The sequence below is a fragment of the Peromyscus eremicus genome, chromosome 10 (assembly GCF_949786415.1).
Source record: "Peromyscus eremicus chromosome 10, PerEre_H2_v1, whole genome shotgun sequence".
Classification (NCBI taxonomy): domain Eukaryota; kingdom Metazoa; phylum Chordata; class Mammalia; order Rodentia; family Cricetidae; genus Peromyscus; species Peromyscus eremicus.
Window position 1 is genome coordinate 63,927,181 of NC_081426.1, and position 27,322 is coordinate 63,954,502.

At 40.4% G+C, this 27,322-nt stretch overlaps 1 protein-coding gene across 2 annotated transcripts in view; it reads left to right on the forward strand.

Annotated features, from left to right (window-relative positions):
• Window positions 1–26,706, forward strand: part of Gabrb1 (gamma-aminobutyric acid type A receptor subunit beta1) — a 391,894-nt gene extending 365,188 nt beyond the window's left edge. The window contains exons 6-9 of one of the 2 annotated variants that reach the window (XM_059275098.1): window positions 4,893–5,030; window positions 5,179–5,331; window positions 8,975–9,219; window positions 26,362–26,706. In XM_059275098.1, the coding sequence (XP_059131081.1) occupies window positions 4,893–5,030; window positions 5,179–5,331; window positions 8,975–9,219; window positions 26,362–26,706 (881 nt within the window). The remainder of the gene's footprint in view (window positions 1–4,892; window positions 5,031–5,178; window positions 5,332–8,974; window positions 9,220–26,361) is intronic. The other variant, XM_059275100.1, reaches the window with a different exon arrangement.
• Window positions 26,707–27,322: the final 616 nt, after the last annotated feature.

Sequence of the window (27,322 nt, forward strand, 5' to 3'; positions counted from 1 at the left end):
ATCACAGAGTATGATGGAGTAAATGTTTTTTTTTCTTTTTTAACTTCCTTTTTATTTATTCTTTGTGTCTTTCACATCATGCATCTTGATCCCATTCCTTTCTCATCCCTGTGTATCTGCCCTCTGCCCTTGCAGCCCCCACCCCCAGATAAAATTTAAGAGAAAAGAGAAAAGAAAAAGGGAAAAGGAAAGATAGAAAAAGAAAAAGGAAAAAAGTCTCACCCCAGAAGCTATAGTGTGACACAGTGAGTCACGCAGCAAACCCTTTTGTCCATATATCTTTATGTGCAAGTGTTCATTGCAAAGAGTCATTGGTCTGGTTCAAGGCCTCTGGTTTCTGCTACACTGTTGATGCTGGACCCTCACTGGGACTCTTCTTGGTTATCCTGTTGTTGACCTGTGTTGTGTAAATCCTGCAGCTTTGGGTCCACAGGACCAGTCCCTTCACGTGCTCACACAGATCATAGATGGGGTAGATGTTGGGGTGGGCCAACCCATAACCCTAGTTCTGGGCCTGGGTAGTTGCAGGGTTGGTCAGCCTGCCCATCTCTCCCTTTTCCTTACCACTAGGGTGTGCTCTCCTGCATTTCCTTGGTGAATTCACCCCTTGCATCAAGGAGCAAGGGGTGGGACCAGTTCTCCTACTTTCATGTTCTCAGGGTCTGATCTCCCACACCTACTCACCTTCAGGGCCAGCTCTACTGTGTTGCCCGGCCATGGCATAGGGGCCACCATCCCGAGTGCTGTAGCATGAGGCCAGCTCTCCTGCCCTTCTGACCTCAGGGCCAGCTCTTTCACCTGCCTTAGGCATTGAGGGGCAGGTGAGGGGGGGTATCTCTCCCAGACCCATGCTGCTACATCACAGATGAGTAATGGGGACAGCTCTCCCATGCTCACAACTTCCTGGCTGGCTCACCCACACCTCTGCCAAGTAAATGTTCTTTGTTGGGTTTTTTTGTTTGTTTGTTTTGTTTTTTTAACAAAAACTTTACTGGCTCACAACCCTGTTAGTTGATAAGTCTAAAATCAAAGGACCAGCTGTTGATGAGAGTCCGCTTGCTGTACCATCCCCTGTTGGAAGGGAGAAGACAAATAACCAAAGGATGGGAACATAAGAATGAAAGAACCAAACTAGATTCAAACATGTGCTTCACCCCTTCAGTTTCAGCAGTCAGGAAGCAGAGGCAGACAGACTCTGTGAGTTTGAGGCCAGCCTGGTCTACATAGTAAGTTCCAGGTCAGCCAGGGCTCCACAATGAGACTCTTTCTGTCTGAGAGAGAGAGAGAGAGAGAGAGAGAGAGAGAGAGAGAGAGAGAGAGAGAGAGAGAGACAGACAGAGACAGAGACAGAGAAACAGATAATGAGAGAGCTAACAGTATTACTGCTTATTGCTCTTGAGTTAAAACACCTTCAAAAGTTCCTACCTCTCAAGACTGCTGCTTTGACAAATCAAGTTGCCAACACATAAAGCTTACTGGGCACATTCACAGTGTAACAACCTGTATCGTTTGTAGGGGTGGTTGTCTGGGCTTTACCCCTGAAGCACCGCCCCTAGTAGGCAGCAGTTAACTGCTAGGTACTTGCCCCCCAGGGGGCGTGGCCGAGACAGGGACACCTTAAGACCTGGCATGGGATGTGCTCATGCTCTCTTGGCTACCTCGTGGTCTTGGATGCTGGATGCTGGTGCTGCAGATCAAAGCAGAGTTCTCCAGAGAACTGCATTGGATCGGGCCCCACCCCTCCTGGATCCTGCGACCAACTCCTTTATGCTTGTTGTGAGTTAACCCAGAATTAAATCCCTTTGATTATCAGGTAGACTCCGTGGAATTTCCACATTAATCATTGCCTAGCCTTGAGCTACCCATACACAAAAAGGATGTATTATAAGGACTGACCTAAGTCCATCAAGACCATGAAACTTGCTATGTTGCGAAGGCCTCTCCACAGAAAGAAATATGTTTACATCTTCTGCTCGTGGATGGAAGTTTATCATCTCAACACATCTAAGAACAATATCTGACTACCCATATAGCTCCACTAAGCACAGTGGAGAGTAACTTTTATTTGCAGAGTAGAAAAGTCATCCAAAATAAAGTATTTCGAACAGAAAGAATACTAATATTCAGACACTTTCACACCGCACTAGCTCTGTGAACCTTCATCTGTTGACATCAACTTAATTTTATCTGTATTTTCTGCATCACTAAGAAGTCCCCAGGGGCCAAGAGGAAATTCTGAGTGCTTCTCTGTAGCTGTTGCTAGGAAACAACATCCTTGGTATCTGAGTTCTCAGACTGACACGCTGTGTGAAGTCACTGGTTCATAAAGGAAAACCTTTGGTAAATAGATTGTTTAGGTGTGAGTAAATTGATGTTCTCTCTCTGTGGCAAAATGTTCTTGGGTAACCTGTGAATAATAGTGTGCTTCTAGCCTCCATTCTTTGCTTGGATCCAGCTGCCATTATTGCTCCCATGAGAACTCCAGAATCTATATAAATGGGAGTGAGCATTCTCTTTTTCTCCCAAATCATCTGTAATTATCTCGGTGCCTAGAGCACTGTGAGTAATGAGTTTTAGTTAAACAAAGTGAAATGAGCTTGGAAATAAAGACCCAGACCACTGACTGCTTGCCTAAGTTGTTGAATACTGTAGTCCCTCTCATCCACAGGGAGGTATGTTTCTAGACATCCAGCAGACAGATGCCCAAAGCACTGCATATGCCAACCCCATGTAGACTATGTTTTTCCTTTACATACAGATCTAGGACATAAATTAGGCAAAAGAAAAAGCAAATAATCATCACAATAAAACAGAAACAATTATAAATGGAACATACATAATGACAGCTATAACAAACTTTAATCAGGCTTGTTTAAATATAGTCTCACTATCAAGAAGGGTTACTGGAATGTGAGCACTGCAATACTGAGACAGTTTATTGGACAACTGACATGACTACCATGTGGTAGATGGATGGGAAGGATAAACAGCTGGGCAAGGATGTGCTGGACAAAGAGGTCTCTTGCATCATGGATGGGCTAGAGCAGGAGAACATGGGATTTCATAGCACAACTAAAAATGATGTATGATATATTTATGTTTAGAATTTTCCATTTAATATTTCCAGATGGCAGTTAACTGAGCCACCTAGACTGTGTGAAAAGGAATTTTACATAAGAGAGAACTAACGTGCATATTAAAATCTGCTTTGGCTGGTTGTCACATTCAAGTTTTATTTAGTGTTATGCTGCTGCCCAGAAGTAGGAGCTAACAGGGCTGCCAGTTTGGCTCATCCACTCCCTTCTCCTCTCTTAACTCAAACTACAAACTGTCTGTCAGTCTCACAACTTGAACTTCTACTTACATTTTTCCCCTAGATTCTGACAACTGAAGCAGTAGCTGGAGGTTAGAATCTATCACAATAAATGGTAATTTTATAAAGTATCAAGTATAAAACAGGTATTGTTCAATAAATTCAGGAATAAGAATTTTAAAAAGTTTTTTGAAGAGGAATTTTAATTATTTTAAGAGGTAAAATTGAGACAGTTTTTTTCTTATACACACATATACAAAAAGGGTATGATAAGAATGACTAAAATTTATTTCATTCTTGAAGTGGTAAGTTGGTGCAATTCTTTGACACTTACATTCAGCTTCCAAATATTAAACTTAAAAAAAAAATCTTGGGGGCCGGGCGGTGGTGGCGCACGCCTTTAATCCCAGCACTCGGGAGGCAGAGCCAGGCGGATTTCTGTGAGTTCGAGGCCAGCCTGGGCTACCAAGTGAGTTCCAGGAAAGGCGCAAAGCTACACAGAGAAACCCTGTCTCGAAAAACCAAAAAAAAAAAAAAAAAAAAAAAAAAAAAAAACTTGGAAAGATGTTACTGCTTTAATCAAAAGTAGGCCAGTATTATGCGTACTACAAAGAGCTCATAGGGTTATCTTTGAAACATGTGTCAGTAACTCTAATTAAAAAATGATGCTTTTTTATTTGAGGTGAATATAAAAAGAAAATGGAAAAATCAACTATGTGTTTAACTGGTGAAAATGGATTTTAAATAAGTCAAATTATTTTTAGGCTTTTAAAAACATATCCATGCATTATTCATGTCATACAATTTGTTCTTATACACCATCATGACTCAGCTAGGCCAGTGGCAAATGGGGACAGACCAGAGGAAGAGAAGAGGCCATGAACATAGGACCTTCCATACCAAAGCCAGGGGCACACTTTCAACTGTCTTTAATTTTCTCTGGTTCTTTGACATTAAAGCTGACCCTCAGAGATCCAAAGAGATCAATAAAATACCTAGAATAATCAAGAATGTATATAATTCCTAAGTTTTTACCTGTATGTTACCTATAATAGTAGTAGCTATAATGGAAGGATATAAGCTTGGTTACTTTTCTAAATGAAATGTGTGTATAATTTTAAATTCCTTTATCAGTTATTCAAGATTTGATCTTTCACTATATTTCCATTATCCTTTAGGCTCTCCTTTTAATAACTGTGTTTATCATTTGATTCTGTTTTTGTTCTTAGATAATACATAATCCATTTCCAGTGTCCCTGAAATGCAGCCACCCCTTGCTTTAATAAAAGAGCACCCATCCATAGATACACTAAAAACAAAATTATAGCGGTGATACAAGGTAATAAAGTTTCAGGGAAATGATGCTCACTAAAGCTCGATGCATCTCTTTCCTCAGTGTAGCCACTCCCAACCCGTCAGAAATAGCAGCTGATGTAGGATCTATCTGCCATTCAAATTCAAGATGATACTCTTTGCCCTAGTGTGTTATGAGTCTTCCCTCTGACTGGAAGACTGTCTTCAGAACGCATCTCTAGATCCACTGTGCCCTGTGTGACTAGGTTGTGCTCCTTCACTTCAGATGGCTACACCACCGACGACATCGAGTTTTACTGGAATGGAGGAGAGGGAGCAGTAACCGGGGTCAATAAAATCGAGCTTCCTCAGTTTTCAATTGTTGACTACAAGATGGTATCCAAGAAGGTGGAGTTTACAACAGGTGAAGATGTTTCTTCCCTCATAGTCCATGGGTGTATGAAAGGGAGATGGTGATTCTAACCAAATTATGATCTTCCTTCCTTCCCTCCCTCCCTCCCTCTCCCTCCCCCTCATCTCCCTCCCTCCCTTCCTTTCTCTTTCAAACCCAGGGGCATATCCACGACTATCGCTAAGTTTTCGTCTAAAGAGAAACATCGGTTACTTCATTTTACAGACCTACATGCCTTCCACACTGATTACAATTCTGTCCTGGGTGTCATTTTGGATCAACTATGATGCATCTGCAGCCAGAGTCGCACTAGGTAATGCATTCCCACTTTACCACAGTTAGTAGGTCAGACCTTCAAACAAAGAGGCAATACTAGGTATCAAAAGCAAAATCTTCATGTAGCAAGTAAAAGAACTAGACTTCAATAGGATGCTTAAAAATCAAATATCCATGATGAAGTATAAGAGTGTTTACAATGAGTGCAACATCTTTTAGTATTTGACAAAAATTTGGGGATTTTTGTTTTCCATTGTATGAGCATTTGTGGATTACATGTTAGAATCTCATGACACTGTATTTTTTACCAAATGTGTGATAACCTCTTTTTTATTCCCTGCTTTTGACTGTGGAAACACTTGTCACTCATTGTTTTAAACTAAACATAGAGAAAGCTAAGGCTTTTGACTGTTAGCAAGCTACACCAATTGTCAGGAAATAGTATCCTTTCATTAACTAAAGTTAAAACATATGAAACTGAGTCTCTCCTTTAAATGTAGCTCATTATATTCAATGAGGCACAAACAATTCATCAGCTGTGTTAATGATCTGTGATCAAGTCAGAAAAAAAATTGTTTCCTGTTTGGTGGAACAACATTCAGAATTAATCTTAGCATGGTTGAATAAAAGACAGCTATATTGAGAATGGTTTTTTGGAAAGTTAGGATGTGTAAAATGTGTCTGATGATCTCATGTGAGATCTCATGATCTCAAGTAGCCATGTTCATGTCTACTTCATACTCAGACACATTTTAGATATCACTCCAGTTTCAGAGAGAAACAGGGGAAATGTGGAAACATCACTTCTGGCTAAGATAACATATTACATCTCTTCTCTCAATTACTAAGTTGGATTAATTGACTAGTATATTCCTTCACATATAGACTATTTGGCATATCTCTTCCATTGGCTGAGTACATAAGACTTGCAAAGTCAAGTATTTGCAGCCTCATATCAACCTTAGGATATTCTAAGTATAAGAAAAACAGCAAATAGTTTTTCGTATTACATATGCATCTTCAACATACTGGGTTAATAAGAATGCAACCTTATTAACCATATGCTAGGGTTAAAGAAAACCCTGGATGATATCCAATCTACAACAGGAAAAAAACTCAAAAGTTTGTGCGCTCTGGTTCTCTATACATTCCTATCCTCAAAGCAATGACATTTTCATTAAAGATATTAGAGGAGCTGGAAAGGTAGCTCAGTAGTTAAGAGCTTGTACTGCTCTTATAGAGGACATGAGCTCAGCTCCCAGCATCTATGTTGAGCCGCTCACAACTACCTGTAGCTCTAGCTCTAAGGGATCTGATGCCCTCTTCTGGCCTTCTTGGGTGCTTGCACTCACAGGCACAGACTGTCACAAAGGCATATAATTTTATAAAGTCAAATATATATGAAAGATGTTAACATATAATGATGTTTTGATCTTTAAAATATTAAACTAAGATATTTTAATATACATAATTTTAAAAACATGTATTTGCTATTTTCTGATTTAAAACACTAAAAATGTAAATTTAGTGACTATGTAAATTGAATATTTCTGTCAATCACATTAGCTAGAACTATATTAGATGAAATTTTAACTTTTATTGAAAGAAACAAGAAGATCACTTATAATAAAGTTCTTATTAATCCAACACATTTGAGTTAATCACTGATCTGAACCATTTTGCTTTTTTGTTTTGTTTTGTTTTGTTTTTTGTTTTTTTGAGACAAGGTTTCTCTGTGTAGCTTTGGTGCCTTTCCTGGAACTCACTCTGTGGCCTCGAACTCACAGAAATCTGCCTGGCTCTGCCTCCCGAGTGCTGGGATTAAAGATGTGCGCCACCACCGCCCGGCCCATTTTGCTTTTTTAAATAATATTTTTACTTATTCTTTGAAAAAAATCATACACATGGGCAATGTATTTTGATCAGATCACACCACTACTTTCCTCTAACTCTCTCCAGGAACTTCCAACCCATCTCCCTTCTCCCTTTATATTTATCGTTGTTGTTGTTGTTATTATTGATAAGAAAATCTGACTATACATACAATGAAATTTAATTCAGCTATAAAGAAAAATTAAATCATGAAAACTGCAGGTAAATGGATGGAACTGAAAAAAAAATGTACCTTCCCTTTCAATGGTACTCCTGATGAGTCATATCAGGGAGTCCACAATCCAGAGTTAAACTTGAGATGCTGGAAGCCCCTTTTCCCTCCCTTTGCTTTGTTCTCTTTCGTTCCCTCCACACCGTTGGCTTCTCATCCTTTACACAATGCCTGTCTTTGTTTAATAACTCTCCTCTTATTTAAGATATTACCATCAAATCTCTTGCTTTATTTTAAATGCTGTTGTTGAGAATCTTGCTTCTTTATCAGATAGCTGAGTGAGCTACATGAAGATAATTAACCTGAGAGTTGTATTTGGTTGGTTGGTTTTGGTTTTTTGAGACAGGGTCTCATGTTGCACAGACTATCCACCACCATACTGAGCTTCAGAGTTCATCTTTATTCACCTATAAAATAAGAACAATATAGTTAGTTTCCCCATCATATGCAGTGGGCTGTTGTGATACACTGTACAAATGTAGAGTCCTGGTATTAGGAGTTGCAGTACAAACTGTCTCCACAAAATTTAGCTTCTTTTTGTATTTCATATTTTTCCCAATCATCCAATCATTATCATTATCAATACAATATACTCAGTATGCTGTCAAACAAGCTGTATACTGTTAACACTGTTTAGATTTAACGAAGCAGATAAAACATAACCTGCACTGTGCTTGTAGGCATTAACTTTTTTATCAAATCTAAAGACTGATTTTTAATAAACCTTTTCCTGACATTAGGAAATGAATTTGTTACAGGCTCTGGAACCAATGAAACAGAGGTAGTATTTCAAAAATCAAAGCAACAATATCGTATTTTATATAGAGAATACTTGATGCAAATCACAAAATTCCTTAAATATAGGTATTTAAGGCAGCACCACACACAAGTGACAAGTAACTAGAAAATGTAAAATGAAATTGTGAGTGAACTGTGAGATTAAATCAATCACACCAAACTGGTCGCCGACTTTGAGTCTGGCAGTGACTACTATGGAGATCAGGGTCACAAGGACGGATTTCAGAGGGAAGTGACTGAGAAATGGAGAAAAAGAAAAAGAAGGATGTAGCTACAAAACAGAGTAAGAGACAGTTAACAGCGGGATTCCAGGGGGACTTTTTACCTTTCAATTGTGCGTGTGTGTGTGTGTGTGTGTGTGTGTGTGTGTGTGTGTTAAATTTCTAGTGTGTGAGTATATGTCTGTGTGTTATGCATACATAACTCAGTGCATACATGAAGGTCAGACAATAACTTCTTAAGTTAGTTCTCATCTCCACCTTATTTTTGACAGTGGAATTTGTTCTGCTTTTCACAACTTCTTTTCTTATATATGTGTGCTTATTTTTTAAAATGTCATTAGCCCTCCATTATTTGTGCACTCTACGTCATGTTTTAGTAACAGAATCTAGAGAAAGCCTGATATTTTGTCTTTAGAGATGCATGCACTCTAGTCCAGTGGCATAGCATGCTACTTCCATTGTCGCAGGACATTAAGGGATGGCATTTGTCTTCTGGGCCTTGGAAAACAGGACTTCACAGAGGTGCCTTCAGCTAAGCTTCGGTTTTCTGTTCACAGGAATTACCACGGTGCTGACAATGACAACCATCAGCACTCACCTCAGGGAGACTCTGCCAAAGATTCCTTATGTCAAAGCAATTGATATCTACCTGATGGGCTGTTTTGTGTTTGTGTTCCTGGCTCTGCTGGAATATGCCTTTGTAAATTACATTTTCTTTGGGAAAGGCCCTCAGAAGAAGGGAGCAAGCAAACAAGACCAGAGTGCCAATGAAAAGAATAAACTGGAGATGAACAAAGTCCAGGTAACGTATTATATGTTACTCATATCATCTCTATTCTTTTCATCAATGATGGGGTGCCCAGGAAATTTTTTAGTGGAAAAAATGTTTGTGAAGTGTTATTTGTTGTGATTAAAGCCAAATCATCTCCTGAATTTACAGATTTGAGAACAGTGGATTAAAGAAATTAGACTAAAAAGTGTATAAATTAAGAGCATGTGTATCAGTTGTGCATGATTGTAACAAAATAGCTGAAACAGACTGATCTTATTTTTTTTAAAGCAGTTGTTTAGCACCCAGTTTTGGAGGCTGGAAGTCTTAAGAGTATAATACAACCTCTACCACTATGGTTGGTGGTAAATTGCATGTAGGACAAAGTGACTATGTCACAAAGCAGAAAGCTAAACAGAAATTTGGGGCTCTCAAAACCCCTCCCAAGGACAGCACCTACAATTAACTATCCACCTCTCACCAGGCTGTAACTCCTAAAGATCTAACTCCCAACGTTGTCACACTGAGAATGGAGTTTCCAACACATGAAAAATGGGGGGAATATGCTTAACCTATTCCTCAACTGCAGTGTACACCTATGACTGAGATGAGTCTCTCAAGTCCATTATAATTTATTCTAATCTATTTGTAAAGTTACACATGAAAGAATAACATGAGCTCTGCTTGGTAAACAAAGGAGAGAACTACAGTGAATAGTTAGACTCTGTGAATTTAGGCTCTGGCCCTCAGTGGAACTGAAGTCATCCATAGAGTGGTTAAGCCACGAGCTCAGATTCAACCATAAAAACAGCTGGAAGGGGAATTTACAAGCACTTCTTACAGAAAACCAAGCAAATGCAATGTCAAAATTTAAAAAAAAAAAGTGTTTTAAATGAAGGCAGAGTAGTTTGTATCAAACTCCCTGATAGACAGAAGTTATAAAAACCGGCAGTTTTTTAATTCTGCTTAAAGAGGTACGTGACTGAAAACAAGCAAAAGATAGAAAAGAATAAGAGTGAGTTGTACTATGAGAGCCACAGGCCATGAGGCATACAGCTTTCCCCAACAGCACTTCAGCAGAAAACTGGAGTTTTATTGGCTGAATGAGTCAAAGCATGGATGTTGATACTTTCAGGGTACCTGAAATTTCAGAAAGAAGTGAATAATAGCAGATACACAAACGTTGAGTATCAAGTTCCTTTGAATGTGCAGGTAAGAGCCCAAGAATCCAAGCTGGCCATTTCATGGTTAGTACTCAGTGTCAACTGCACGGGATGTGGACTCACCTAGGAGACTAGCCTCCAGGTGCACTTGAGAGAGATTATTTAGTTTCGGTTAGCCTCTGGGTGTGCCTGTGAGAAATCATCAGTTAGGTTAATTGAGATTAAGTTAGAGGAAGACCCACCCTAAAGAGTGAAGCACCATTCTCGGGGTTTATGTCCTGGATTGCATAAAATAAGAAGGAGATAGCTGAAGAGAGAGCATCCATTGCCCTCTGGTTCCTGACTGTGGATGGAGTATGACCAGGCACCTCAAGCATCTATCTCAGAGACTTACTGACCATGATGGACAATACTCTTAAATTGTTGGGCAAAGTAAACCCTTTATCCCTTAAGTTGTTCTTCTCCATAGCAACAGAAAAGGTGGCTTGGCAACCTCAAAGGTAAATACAGCTACAGACTACAAAGTAGAAGCCAAAAAACAAAGTGAAACAGGTTTCAGCTGTTGTCCACAACGTGGACTTCAGTGACTGAGCTTAGAGTTTGTTTCTAGCCTACTCATGTAGTAAACATATCAGACTTTTCATTAAATCTCCCAAATGATCATAATTTTGGAATGAAGTTTAAGTCAAAGCCCACCCCCACAGTGACACACTTCCTCCAACAATACCACGCCTACTCCAACAAGGCCACACCTTTTAATAATAGTACTACTCCCTTTGGAGGCCATTTTCTTTCAAACCAACACATAGACTCACTCTAGCAATACATCAAACCATGTTCCCACCTATTCTAGGTAATATGGTACTGATTAAAGTGCCTAGGAAAACAAAACCCAAACTTCTTCAGGGTTGATAAAACAATCCAGAGTCTCTATAATACATTCATTCCAAATATCTAGTACATAGTAAAATATTAACATACCTGGATAGAAACAAGAAAATGATATCACAACCAAAAGCAGTATGACTTTAAGAATTTCAAGTGTTGACCTGAAAGATAAACACTATAGAATAACTGTAATTAATATATTTTAAAGTCTGTAGGAAATGTAAGTACCAGCCTAGAACAGAAAGCAACCAAAATATTCTGAAATAGATGATTAGACAAACTATAGTACATTCATACCATAGAATACTGTTTTCATTAGGGTCTCTATTGCTGTGATAAAACACCATGACCAAAAGCAACTTGGGGAGAAAAGGGCTCATTTCAGCTTACATGTCCCAATTGAAACCATGAAATAGAATGGATGTAAGTCACAGGCTTGAACATGCCATTCGATGGACTAATATTGGATTCTGTGGAGAAGAAGGGATTAGTTCCAGTTCCATTACTCAGGTTCTTACCATGGACACTGCCCTTTGGAGATTCCTGAACTGGAACATGAGTCAGCTTGTACTTACTTCCTCTCTTCACTGTTCCCATGGACTCCTTTATCTCTACTGTGCAACTGCTGTAATAGCATGTGTTTGTGTAGTTATTCCTTAGCATTTTTCCTCTCATTAGACTGTAGTTTACAATGACAGGCAACTGGACCTTTGTCCACTGTATTTACTATCATTTCCTCAATGGCTACAATGGGGTAGAAACCAAATAAGTATGTCTCAGATGAATCAATGAATGAGTGAATATCTGGTAGACCTTCTCCATTAAGAGTTTTCAGAGCTCATTCAAATTATTGAGTGACATATCATAATTCTTTATAAATTCTTGCATCTTTATATGAAATGAGAAAAAGAGACAATCGTCCACTTTAGCTTCTGCTAAAGGTTGTCTTACTGTTCCTATTTTTTTTTCATTTATTTGTGTGTGTGTGTGTGTGTGTGTGTGTGTGTGTGTGTGTGTTGCTGGCGATTGAACTCAGGGTCTCTTGCATACTAGGCAATGAACTCCTGATTAATAATGTTTTTATCAAACATGCCTATGTGAACCTCTGGTATTCTTTCTAAATCACTGTGTCATATACTGTTAAAAATAACCTTCAAAGATGATTGGGCTAAGACTTTACTGACTTTGTTATTACTGACTTTGTTATATGTAGATGGGATAATGGTTACACAGTGTCCTAGTTAGGGTTACTCTTACTGTGATGAAATATCATGACCTAAAGTAACTTGGGGAAGAAAGGGTTTATTTATTTAAACATCACTGTTTATCATCAAAGGAAGTCAGGACAGGAACTCAAACAGGGAAGAAACCTGGAGACAGGAGCTGCTCTGGAGGTCATTGAGGGGATGCTGCTTACTGACTTGCTCCCCCTAGCTTGCTTAGCCTGCCTTCTTATAGAACACAGGATCACCTGCCCAGAGATGGTCCCACCCACAATGGGCTGTCCCTATGTCATCAATCACTAAGAAAACTGCCTTACAGGCTTGCCTACAACCTGGGTTTTGTGGAGGCATTTTCTTAATTGAAGTTTCCTCCTTTCAGATGACTTTAGCTTGTGTCAGGTTGACATTAAACTCTCCAGCATATGTAGTGTCACCATCTCATGAAACTTGAAATGATCCTGCAAATGCTTGGGTCTGGCAAATCACAACCTCCTCATCTTCTCAGCTAGGGGGTCAGAGGGGCAAAGTGTCCATAAGAAACATCATCTGCTCAGTTTATCGTCTCAAGATGTAAAATAATGTCTATTGTGCTATTTCAAAAACTGCTACACTGTGGTTAAATTCAAATTTGTAGAAATTATTGTATTTCCCTTTAATATGGTGGTTGGACGACCTTCCTCTTTCCTGTGAGATGCTTGTAAAAAGTTCAACTTAATTGATATGTGTCTAGTCTCCCAGATTTTTCATGTGAGAGAGCTCTAGGATTTGCCTTGGTATCCTGGAGTGTGGAGTGACATTGTTCATTATTACACATTACTTTTGATGGCCTCAACTGGGCAGTTAGGTCAAAGGATATCCAGACTGATACCTCAGAAGTGCAGACCCCGTATTGATTTATACCTTCCACCAGCTGCAGTGAAGCATTTTTTTTTATATGAGTGCAGATGCTGAATCCAGACATTATGAGAGTTTCAATCTCCAAGGTGATAAAGACTGTAGATTCATGAACCCCTTGGGCACCATTTGAAACGAGGGATGGTATTTAGAGTTTTGAAAGACAGATTTCACAGCACAACAAGACTTTAAGCAAGCTGCCTCTGGGATACTTCTAAACTAACCTGGAACTTTTTTAGCTGTATATACTGGCTACAGTGTCTGCTGTGTGCAAATGGATGAAATGGATGTAGGGGTGGTCTGTGACCAGAAACTACTGCAAGGCATTGTAAATCATGAGGAACACTGGGAGAATCTATGAAAAATTTCATAACAAACGTGCAGTTGCAATCCCAAAGGTTAAGGTGGAGAACTTTCCTTTCTGTAATTAGATATCAGTTCTGTGATCAGCCTCTTCTCCCTGATTTCCACTCTTTGTGCAAAATCATCCAAACACTGCCAAGCAATGTTATGCATGTGAAGTAAGCTGTGTCCTGGACTGGTCTCCAAAATGCCTGTGAAGATGAATATTTCAAAGGTAAGAAGCTTCATGCTTGTATCCAGGAACATGGCAGCTGGCCTTGGAACCTGGACCTCAGCATTCCTCAGCAGCATGTCCTTTCAAGGTGCCTGGAACGTAGACCCTGTTGGATGAAACTCACTGTCTTGAGTTAGGAGCTTGAACTCTACACTTTCCACTGACAATCCTGTGACAACATTTGCTCATGAGCTTTAAACTTCAGACTTTTGCCCAAATCCAGCTTGCATCACTTTTTTTGATCCCTAAACATGTTTAAACCTATCACACCTCCAGAATTCCCGGGAGTCCAACTGTTCTCAGGTTTTGTCCTTTTTCCTCCTCTTCCTCACTCCTTTATTTCTGCCTCCTCTTCCTGTTCCTCCTTGTTTCCTATCCTCTCTCTTTTTTAGTATCTATTTTCTTACTTCCCAAATAGCTAGGAATCTTTTGATAAGTGAGACAGAAATCTAACTTAGTAACTACTCCCTGGTTCTAGTTTCTTGTGAGGCTCTTTGAGCAAACATTGTAAGTAGGAAGCCTCCGCTCTTAATCCTTTAATTCCAGTTTCCTTTACATCGGCATTATTTTTTAGTAGATCTTTCTCTCGTGGTAACTCCAAAAGCTCTAGGTTTATAGTGTCAAGATCTATAACCCCAGCTCAGCCCATAAAGTCTTCATAATGCCAAACCCAATCATTACAACCGAAAGAAGTCATAGGTTTGAGTCTGTTTTCTTCTTTCCAACTTAACTTTCTTTGTCATGCAGAATTCAGTCTTTTTAATGAGTAAAACAGAAAACACCAAACACTCAAGTCTGTGCAAACACACGCCTGTGGAGTCTAAAGGATGCCATCAGGCTCGCTCTAACCATCTGCACCAAAGGAATGCCAGAGTGGCTATATTGAAGGAAAGCAAGGTGGAGTTAGAAAGACTGAATCAACAGGCATCCCCCACAAACAACTAAAACCCTTGGATTGCACGTGTAAAGTCCAGGCTGGGAGGATGTTAACACTCAATGAAATAAAGGAGAATCAGATTTTTTTAGACCATGTTCAAAGTTGGTTCATGCAAACTCTTGCTTTGACCACTGAAACCGAAAGAGTTTAAAGAGAGGGTGGAAAGCTTGAGTCTGGGGCTCTTCTTCCTGCAGACATTAACTGAGTCCCTCCTGTAGGTCACCTCAGGTTCAGTTCTGGAAGGACCAGCAAGATATTCAGCGATGAGTTGCAGTTGTCTCCTGCCTATCTGAGCTTACATTCTTTTGAGATCACTGAAAAATGTGTGTAGAAGGGATGGAGAGATGCTCAACAGTTGACAGTACTTAATGCTCTTGCAGAGGATTCCGATTTGGTTTCCAGCACCCACACGATGGTGGTCTCCAATCCTCTGTAACTCTCTTTCGATCTAATGCCCTCTTCTGGTCTCCATGGGCACCAGGTCCATAAACCACAGACAGACACATAGGCAAAACACTTATTCACGTAAAATAAAAATAAATACATCTTTTTTTAAGAAAATAAAATGTGTATAGAGCTATGTAAATGACCTGATAGATAGTCACTGCAAAAAAATTAAAAATAAAAGAAGAACTCAGCCTAGTAACAATCTGAAGAATACTCCAGGAGAATATAATGGCAGGTAAAATGCCCTTCAGACTTAGAAAACTGAGTAGGAAAAGCCAGAGCCTGGCAGAGTGGTCCACAGATGCTTTCCCAACACTAGGGAGGCTGAATCAGAAGGATCCCAATTTTGAGGCCAGTTAGAACACACAGTAAGTCCCTGGCTTTCTCTCCCATGCGCGCGCGTGCGCGCGCACACACACACACACACAAAGAGTCCTGAGCAAAATGCCCAAGAGAAACAGCAGTGAGAATGGGGCCTGCATACATGATGTTTGTGGACTATGATGAAATTTTTAGATTTCATTCTATGGCTTGGGAAATGGCTAAAAACAGACTTGAACAGAGAAGGCATCATCTGCTTTGTGTCTTAGAGAATCACTCTGGCTGCTATGCACAGAAGAAGCAGGAGGACCACATTGTTCAAAAAATGAAGATCAGTTATGAGGCCATAGTAGAGGGTGGTGGTCAGAATGAAGATATGTTTAAGTGGAACCATTGGCTTTGGTGGTATACATGAGGAGAGAATTGTGGAAGGGGACTTAAAATGATATTTTCTGCCTGAGCAATGTTTTAGAAATGCCCAGTAATCCCATTTTGTCTTTCTTATTTTTCTATTTCCTGGAAATAAACATATTTAAAAAGTATGTATAGTTGTTTACATATATGTAGGTTTATGCTTATCCATCTGCCCTTTCTCAAAGTGATGATACAGTGTTTGTTTTTGACAGTAGTTGTCAGGACATACAAGGAAATGAAAAACCATTAGCAAAGCTCCAGCAACCCAAACCCAGGCCCCCCAAAAGAGAAATTCCAGACCAACGGATCAGATTTGGCAAACGTGGTGAGTGCAGACGATACGGTGAAGAGTCTGAAAATGTGGCACATCCTAGGAGAGGGAGAAGTACGTAGTGGCTGTGGCCTTCCAGGCTGTCTGTGGCAATGTATAGAGGCCACCACTCACCCGGACAGCTTCTTCAGATAGACTGCGGGCTTCTCAAGAACAATGAATTGGCAGCCAGTACCAATGTGCTATCTTCCCGGTCCGCAATTCAGAATCACTTAGTATATATGAATCTTTCGTTATTGGCCAGGAAGAAGGAAATAACATCGTGTTTGCAGCATAGATTGAGCCTGGAGGTATGTATGCCTCAACAAGGCTTTAAAGCTGCCACCACCACCAAGAATGTATTTTATTTCAATTACACTGAAATGAGTTCTGCTATGTTTACATATTGAAAATATCCAGGATGGTTAAGTGCAGTCAGTGGTAACATTTTTTTTTTTTTTTTTTACAATGGGAAATGATGAAGGTAGAGAGAAAGAGTAAGATAGAGGCTGGGGCATGCTAGAAGTAAGTTGGTACATTGGTGTACTGCTTCTGTAGCGAGAGACACAGCTGTCCATCTTGCTGGTTCCTGGACAGCTGTCCTTTTAGGCCCACACGGGATTTTTGTGCATACCTTTTTATCATTCAGGATTCTCCAGAAAAATAGGGCCAATGCAATAGCACCAACAGCATGTAACAAGGTCTATTTTTAAGGAATTATCTTAGGCAGTTGGGGAGCTGTGGAGTCTCAATTCTGTAGAGCAAGTTTCAGGCTAGAAACTGAGCTAAACTTGATCACAAATCTGTAGAACTGTCTGGAATCGTGGACACAGTTTTGAGGCACACTTTCTTCTTCTCCAGGAATCCTGTGTTTACTCAGAAGTGATCATTTAGGGCCACTAGCATCATCAAGTACTATTACCTTTAATTACAATAACTAATTGTGTCAGTTACATCTGCAAAATAACTTCACTATGATGTCAAGACTAATGTCAACTTGGCATGCAAAATTAATGGCTGTACAGTTGTAACTACCAATGCTGACATTTACTTGTTCATTCATTCAGTCTTTTTATTGTTCCAAGCCCCTTTCTCAGTTTGAACAAGACAAAGTCTGCATTACTGAGGGAAATTCTAATGAAGTACTCAAGGGGAAAAAACAGAAAATAGTATTGCTCTGGCCTTTTTGAGATTAAGAGGCCTATATATATATTGATACAGAGGATGCTGTGGGCTGTTCTGTAGTTAATTCCAGAGGAACATAGGAAAATGTAATTCATTTTGAATTTTCACTTTTTTTTTTGAAGAAATATGAGCAGGACTATAAGGAAAACAATGCAAAATTCATCCAGTTGGTATGATGGTTACACTTTCTAAATCTAAATACAATGAAGTAGATGATACATAGATAGATAGATAGATAGATAGATAGATAGATAGATAGATAGATGTAAATGGATAGATAGATAGATAGATAGATAGATAGATAGATAGATAGATAGATAATACATGGATGATAGGGAGACTGATAGGTAGTTTTTTCTTTATATTGATTTTTAAATAAATTGATGCTGGGAGAGGAAAACATTGCTTTTTATCCTTCTTGAGAACATAAGGGTGTAAGGCCTACTACTTTAAGAACCTTGTCTGCATGCCTTTAATCCTAGCACTTAGGAGGCAGAGGCAGGCAGATCTCTGTGAGTTTGGGGCCAGCCTGGTCTACAAAGTTCGTTCCAGGATAGCCACAGCAGTTACACAGAGAAACCCTGTCTCTCGAGAAGAAAAAAAAAAAAGAAAGGAAGGAAGGAAGGGAAGGAGGGAGGGAGAGAGGGAGGGAAGGAGGGAAGGAGAGATGGAGGGAGGAAGAACCTTGTCTGCTTTGTTCACCACTATCCGCCCAGAGTCAGAATTTACAAGCCAAGTGTTTACAAGCCCTGTGCTGCAGGAAGGATGGAGAGAGACCAGCAACCAAAAGCCAGGTATCTCTTCCTCCTATGGCTTTCCCTCATATGTGAGCCCTTCCATTTGTTTGTGGTCAGCTGCTACCAAGGCCAACTAACATGATCATCTAGGAGTAAGGTGACGGAAAGGCCCAGAGTCACAATAGAGCAAACACAAAAAGGACAGTTAGAAAGAGCACTGAGTGTCTGCACTTAACAGAGGTGACACCATTTGTCCAGTAAAAGACTTGCCGCCAGTTCAAGGAGGGAGGGAACTTCAGTGTTTGTATGGGAGAATACAATATTAAAGGTTTTATTCATTGAGATCCTTCCATTTCTAAAATGAGGGACATAGTGTCCTGCAGCAGCATCTGGCCCAGTGCCCGAAGCTCAGCAGGCACTCTATAAACATTTGCTGGATAAGTGGGGAAGGTGAAGAAATGAGCACTTTAACCCTTTATCCGTGTTCCTCTTAAAATTACCTCCTGCGTCACAGAATATGTGCCCATCTAGTAAAGAGTGACGTATCAGCCAGCCCTCGGGGCTGCGTGTCTGCAGCAGCATCCTCTGCTTCCCCTTCTTCACCATGTAAACTGTGCTCTTAGATAAACTGTCTGAAGTAGAAGAAAGAGGGATTGCTTACGCATCCTCCTGAAGCCCCAGTAATAATGCTCATTCCCTATAGATTTAGATTTGATGATGCTCTAAACACAATGAAAGAATCAGTAAATATTTTTTTGAGATAAACAGGTAGCACAGTGCAGCCATTCACTGAATCCAACTCATCTTGAAGTCACTGGAATCCATGAGCCACCACAGTCCTTACACACAAGAGTATCGGGATGCACTATGCAGATCCTTACCACTGCAGTTTCACATTGCACCCTCACTGTGAACAAACCAAAGGGAGGGGAAAACCCAGATGAGGCCAAGCTATATTGGCCTGTTCTTTCTAAATATGCCCAGGAGATGATCAGCACAGGTCATTGAGAAGAGATAGGCAGCTGGGCATGATCCTGATCCACTTGTGCCTGGAAATAAACGCAGGAATCTCCTTCCTCTAGGGTAACGTGAAGAGTGAGGTACGGTCATCCTACTAAACAGTTATGTCACCTTCTGCTTTTGAACATCTAACTGTCCTCGTTTCCATAAAGATCCATTCTCTTTGCTTTAATTCCATCTGATTCAAGGTTTAAAAATCCGTTTTAACTGAGTCATGCTCCACTCAGATGTTGATCCCACATTAACTGAGCAGCCTTTGTCCAGTACAGATTAGACAAGGCACAATGCACCTTCTTTATGTGTCTGAAGATGTGAAAAATCGATAGACATTTTCCCTGTGGATTTTATTTTTGGGGGAGCTGCATCAGTGCTGCATGAACAGGCTGTCTAACTAACACACACACACACACACACACACACACACAGAGAGAGAGAGAGAGAGAGAGAGAGAGAGAGAGAGAGAGAGATAGGCATACACACACATGCATGATTACACACACAGAGTCTATAACATCAGCTCTTACAATAACCCTATTCCAGTAAGAAAGTTACTGGAAATATAAAAGGATTTTTATATGGCTCTTCTTAAACTGTACCATTGATTTAATAATTAAGCAATGCAATCAACTTCCATAGAAAGTTCTAGAGCTGGATTCATTCTTTTATGTGTCAAAACACCACTTGAAACTATGGTTTCTAACTCAACAACTGAGACTGCTTTAAAAGATTTACTTCCCTCACGAAGGCTTTAGATGTCTTCGTACGTGCACCAGGTTAAGAAAAATATAATAAGATATACTCTGACTTCTGTTTAATGAGAAGCACCTGCATGCATCCCTGGCTAATTCTGGTGTCTTTAAACTTGTTTATTTACCTACTCATAATAATTTAACTTCACAATGTATACAATATAGATGAGGGATTCAGATTTACAAGTTTTGTTTTTTACAATGTTATGTTACAATATTATACTTCATAGTCACTGCCAAAGACTAGAAACACATCCATTAGATTACCTCACGAAAATCATCCATTTATACATGACAATGCTGAAATCTTCACTAAAACAAGGTCAATGAACATCAGTTAATTAAAAAAATCAGGAGGAAAACACAGCTTCCAACCCCCCAGTCCCTTGCCTTGCCATCTCTATACCCTTCCAGACTGGATTCCGGCCACTGCTTTCAAGAAGCTTCCTGTAACTGGTAACAATTTCCCCTTGTGATGAAACCATCAGCATTTGATGGAAAGCATGCCTTCACGTTTCCCAATATCAACAATGCACCTCAGTGAAATATGTGTCTTAACAATCGGTGGTTCATGTTTTTCATGAGTATTTCAAACCTAGAATGTTTGAAAAAACCATATGTTCCATTCTTCATCTTCTAAAGTATAGATCCTTGTCACTTCAGCTCCTCAGCTTCAGCAACAGACTTCCTTAGGAATGACTTTCCCAAATTCCAACTCACTCTACATGGTGTGAACACACACACCATAGGCTAGAGCTGCATCCAGCTCAGGCAAAGGGAAACATTAACACATCCTTCTGTCAGATGTCACTGTCGCTGAGAGTCACCTTCCCAGTCCTACATGTGTGAACTTTCCAGTTTAGAAGGTATTCATTCTGCTATCGTCCACCACCTTCCTGGAAATCTGCCTGTATCCTCCAATCCTTGCCTCGTCAGCTATTTTGACATCCTATCTTGACATGTTAGCCAATGATCTGTTTCTTTTACCTTAAACTACAAACTTTAAATTTTTTTAATTGTTTATATGTGGCCTGAGTTGGGGGAATATGTGTGAGCATTGCAAGTGCCCACAGGGGCCAGAACAGAGCATTGGATGGATTCCCAGGAGCTGGAGTAGTAGGAGGTTGTGAGCCACCTGACCTGGGTATTGGCAGCTGAACACTTGCAGTAAGTGATCTTAACTGCTGAGCTTTCCAGATCCTTGAACTGTAAACTTTTGATAAAGTCAATTCATATGAACTGCCTGAACCTTGCGGCCACCAATTCAGTCCTCAATCCTTTGTACCTAGATTCTGATCCACCTTATTTCTAAGACCACAATGACCTCATTGATAAATCCTTGAGCCTTTTCTACAATATCTTGTCCCCTGTTCTCTCCGAAACACTGGGGAATATATTCCTCTTTTGGCTACCTCTTCCTCTCCATCTGAGTTTCCTATCATCCCTTTCTCTCATCCTTTGCTTCCCTCTCTCATCTATCAGTTTTTTTTCATGTATTCCGTATCTATTCCCCCAAACACACACACACACACACACACACACACACACACACACACACACGCACACATGCACTCACACACATGCACGCACGCACACATGCACGCACATTCTCATTCTCATTCTCATTCTCTCTCTCTTCTTTTCTCTCTCTCTCTCTCTCTCACACACACACACACACACACACACACACACACACACACACGCGCACACACACACACACACACACTTATACATACACCTCAGTTTCAGTCACATTATTCTAGCCATCTCCACACAGCAAACACCATTTGGCTACCTAATGTGTGACACACCTTGATCAAAATATCCCATTTTTTTTTCTTTATCCCTCAGATTCTCCCAACAATGAACTCCCCACATCTTCTAATGACCATTCTCAAATCAACAAGCTAAAAGTTTCTAGACAGCCTGCACTCTACCCTATAAATAATGATCAGGTCAGTTCTCCTGGGTTTTGATACTCTTCCATAGATCCTTCTGTGGAATCCTTCTTCCTTTCCCTTCTGTTGTACTGCCCTAGTCCTGGCCCTCCTCACCCTCCTCATCATCTCTACACTCTTGAGTAAGAAATAGGACTTATCCTTAAGAATACATATCAACATTCCACAGAAATATGTTAAAATGATAAGTGAAGAAAAGGGGCAAGCATGACATAGATATATGTTCATTTGGGCTGAAGAACAATTTCTACAGGACCAAGCCAACTTTATATGCAGTCGTCAAATACAAAGCTAGGTTCTTGGGTTCTCTGGCCAAGAACGCCTTCTGGCAACAAGGAGGTGCATATCTGTCATCCAGCACTGACCTGTGGTATAATTTTTAGATGTTTACTCCCCTACAGTGCTCACTTCTCCCTAACTTCATTCAGTTACATTTAGTCACCTGCCCCTAGCCCTTCCTGTTTCTTGGTCTTTATAGCTACACGAATTTGGACATTTCACTCTAAAAGTTGGTGCTAATGTTTTGTCTATTGTAAGGATTCTAATCGTGCACAAGCATCCTGATACACTGTATCAGACACATTAGTCAGCACTCACATGTTTGGATAAAGCTCTTGAATTTACTATTATCAAGAAAAATGTAGAGGTACACAAAGAAACAGGAATTTAATTTAAGCTTTGAAGATAACAAATGCTTTGACTAATATGCAAATAAAAGAGAAACAATATTTGATACAAAAACATTCCATATTTAATGCTCTTTTTATATTTATATTTTATATTTATATTTTCTTTAATCTTTGACAGTTCACTTAATCTTTCTGAGACTCAGTTTCACCACTGGATGAAGTAGGATAATATAATGTGTTTCATGGTGCTCTGCTGAAAATAATGGATAAATTACAGAGTACTATTTAAAAATATTAATTATTAACAAACAAAAGCTCCTGAAATAAACAAATCAATGTATAGGGCCAGGGCATAGTGGATCTTCCACTTAGAATGTAACAATGTTCTTAATATAGGAACAAATGGTAGATAAGAATGGGGAAAAAGAGCTACAGGCCAGATCCAGCCACTGATTCTCATTATTGTCAACTCAATGTTGGAAGCTATCCACTGCACCATGAAATTCACCATTGGATGTTGCAAAACCCAAGTAGAAAGACACAAGCTTTAAACAGCTCAGCATGGACTCTAACACTAAACATTAATCAGTTTGTTAATAATTCTAAATTTCAGCTTCCTTATCTATAAAATGAAGGTGGCATAGCGTGGTAATCGTTTTAAACAGTGAAATGAGCACATACAAATAACACTTATGAAGCGTGCACCATTATTCTAGGCATACAGCAGACACTCTTCTACACCACCCTGTGATTACCGCCATCGTATGCCATTCTCCGACCTTGCTTTCTGTCTGCTTGCCTTTTCCTCCTCTGTGCTTGTCTCTTTCTTCTTCATGGGACTCTTTTGCTTCTCTGCCTATCTCCGTACTTTCAACATATGTTTACTGAGATTAATCTCACTTGGAAGCATATACTATAAGCCAAGCACACTACCTTTATTTAAATACAGCTGCCCCGTGCCCTTTAAAGCACTTCAAATTTATGTGCCAGTAAGCAGCACTCCTCCATGGTCTCTACTTCAGTTCCCACCTCCAGGCCTCTGCATTGAGTTCTTCACCTAAACCCCCTTATGATAAACCATAAGCTGAAATAAACACTTCCCTCCCCAAGGTTGCTTTATCATAGCAACAAAAAGCAAACCAGTGTAGAAATCAGTACCAGAGAGTGTGGGTACAGCTGTAACCAGCCTAACCATATTGCTTCCTTGAAGATTGGAGGTGATTTGGGAGAGGGGGTACTGTAGGTTTGAAAAGCCATTGAGTGTTTGGTTCAACCAATATCATGGGTAGTTCTGTACGAGCTTGGAAGATAAGAGTGTTGAAAGAGATGCAAAACAATGGAGGCCTGGCTTGGGAAATTTCAGAGGCAATTAAGGACTCTATCATGGCTGCTCATATAATATCTTGAGTTGAGAATCTGTGCTTTCTTGTCAGCTAGGGCTGAAGAAGAAGCTCTCGTTAACCAGAGACCATAACTGAAGTGAAACCTTTGCTGTACTAGGACAAGTGATGTGGTTAGCTAGGGCTGAGAAACCAGTTGTAATTGAGAAAAGACCAGTCTGGTTGAGGTAAAATCTGCAAGGGAGTGTCTCCTCAGGGTCATCACCCAGAAGCTGTGATCCACAGGGGTCAATGACACATTCATCACATGCTGGTAGCCAAATCTGGTAGTGTGCGAGAGTGCCCACATGTTTGTTACTGGTTTTGGTAGCATGAGCGCTGTAGGATTGAGGGAGTCACGGAGAGAAGCTGAGGCTGGGCACTGTGAGGAGCAAAGAGAGGTCAAAGACACCATTGGTAAAATGATAACCTCAATGGCAGTGGAAACCCTAGGACTAAAAGGGTAGTGGAGGGAAGCTAAGGATTGGTACTGGGTGGCAGAGTTGGAGGCCCTGAAGAGAGACCAAGAGAGGTGGTTGGTAAGAGTGCAGCCTCAGCATGTTGCAGATGCCAAGACCATGTGATAGTCACAAAGAACAGCAGCAGATGTGGAGTGAGCAAGGCTGAGCCTACAAGACAGGGTGTGTGTAGGGTTGTGTTGTGGAGACTAACACCAGAGAAGTGGAGCTGCCTAAGCCCTTTACAGCCCAGATGATTTTGGGACCTTGAGCTAGTTATACTGTTGAATTTTGGTTTTGCTTTGGTTTTATTGTAACTCTGCCCTGGTTTTTCCCTCTTTGAATAGAAGTATTTAACTTGTTTGTTTGTTTGTTTTTAATTTTGTAGAAACCCATAGTTGAGAGACTTTGGATTTGTCAAAGAGTTTTTAAAGAGAACTTGGTCTTTTACAATTCTTAAATTTTTAAAGACTCTGGGATTTTTAAAGTTATATTATGTTTTATACTGTGATAGTAACAAGGGATATTGGAGATATACAGGAAAGGAAAGGTGATTGACTTAAAAGTGATTTGTTTGTCAGGGTGACAAGGGGTCAGTTGTGCTGGCTAGCTTTCCATCAGCTTGACACTAGCTGAACTCATCTGAAAAGAGGAAAATTCAATTGAGAAGATGCCTACCAGACTGACCTATAGGCAAGTCTGAGGGGGCGCGTTTTCTTGATTAATGATTGATGTGGGAGGACCTCGCCCACTGTGAGTGGTACCACCCTTGGAAGGTAGTTCTGGGTTATATAAAAAGCCAAACTGAGAGAGCCAGGGGGAGTAAGCCAGCATTCAGTCGGCTTCAGTTCCTGGTTCCGGTCCTGCCCTGCTTAAGTTCCTGCTCTGACTTCCTTTCATGATGGACCGTAACCTAGGAGTTGCAAGATTAAATAAACCCTTTCCTCCTTCAAGTTGCGTCTGGACATGGTGTTTTATCACAGCAACAGAAAGCAAATGGGTACAAAAGATACAGCTGGTTAGGTATTACTGCCAATTTGACATAACCTAGAGTCATCTGGGAAAAAGGAAGAATTGAGGAATCGCTCAGTTCAGACCTGCCTATATTAGTGCCTGGGAAGGGATTGTTTTGATAGGTAGTCTGTGTGACAGAGCCTGGCCCACTGTGGATAGCACCATGCCTCAGCAGGTCGGCCTCAGCTGCACAAGAAACCAGCTGATCAAGTCAGAAAGAGAACCAGGAAGCAGAGTTCCTCCATGGTTCTTTTCTCCAAGTTTCTACTTAATTTCCTGCCCTGACTTCCCTCAATGATGGATTATAATCTAGAACACCGCAACTTCCAAAGTCTTACAAACCCCATCTACAATAGAATAGTTGTATAGACAAATACTAGACTATAGATAACTATGATGAGTAATTAATAGAGATAGACAGGCAGTAGGTAGATAGAAGATAAAATAGATAAGTGATCCATAGATAACAGATGGATAAATGATAGAAATTGATGATTGACATAGATGATAGAAGGTAGACAAATGATAGATAAGAAATGGATGACTAATAGCCACAGGTAGACTGTTGATAGGCAGATACATAGAAGATAAACATATAATTGCTGGTAGTAGACAGACAATAGAGATAGAGTATTGATATAAATAACAGAAGACAGAGACAGAGGATGAGATAGATGATTGATAGATTTTATAGTCAGACAGATGAATTATAGATCATCTTTATTGCCAGGCAGCACATGGAGCCAGCTATCTACTGAAATGGATCAGTGTACATGAAATCAAAAGGATCAATGCCCCCCCACACACACACAACGACAGCATGACAGTGAATATCCTTGGTGAGTGTCTGAGCATGTCCTCTCTGCCCTCAGGTCGACGCCCATGGCAATATTCTCCTCAGCACCCTGGAAATCAGGAATGAGACCAGCGGCTCCGAGGTGCTCACGGGTGTGAGTGACCCCAAGGCCACCATGTACTCGTACGACAGTGCCAGCATCCAGTACCGCAAGCCGCTGAGCAGCCGCGAGGGCTTCGGGCGCGGGCTGGACAGGCACGGGGTGCCTGGCAAGGGGCGCATCCGCAGGCGCGCCTCGCAACTCAAAGTGAAGATCCCTGACTTAACTGATGTGAACTCCATAGACAAGTGGTCCCGAATGTTCTTCCCCATCACCTTTTCTCTTTTTAATGTCGTTTATTGGCTTTACTATGTACACTAAGGTCGGTCTCATGGTTTCGTTTAGACTCTCTTCCTTGGCTTGTTTTCTAACCCCACAGGTTTCCAACAGCGCTCACTGCTGTGGTTTTTGAGGTAAGAGATTCAGCCATCCAATTGGTTTTCGTGTCACTTTTTATTATCACACCATGTTTACTTCAACAACAACAACAACAACAAAAGGGTATTTTTTCCTGTCTACTGTGGTCCAGGTTATTAGCTCTGTAAGAGTTCCGTCGATTGCTTTGTTTACAAACACAAGAGAGAGAGGTAGATGGGTGGTAGCTATTGTTGGCAGTCTTTCCTAGTTGCCCTGGATCTTGCCGAATAATTTGAAAATGAAAATGTACAATGGACCTTGATGTCCACCTGCACTGTGTTCTGAGTAAACTGTAATCATCTCATTCTGCCAAAAACAAAACAAAACAAAACAAAACAAAATGTTTTTAATGACAAGAAAAAGAAAAAAAAAAACCTAACTTCAGCATCTCAGAAGAATAAAGCCATTGATAAGTTGCAGGTTTCCAGGAAGTGGGGATATAATACTGACAGTTTCCCTCCCCTCGGAAGTTCTCCTGAGTCCCTTCCTGAAAGGCTTCTCAGCTCTGTAGAAGAGGGAC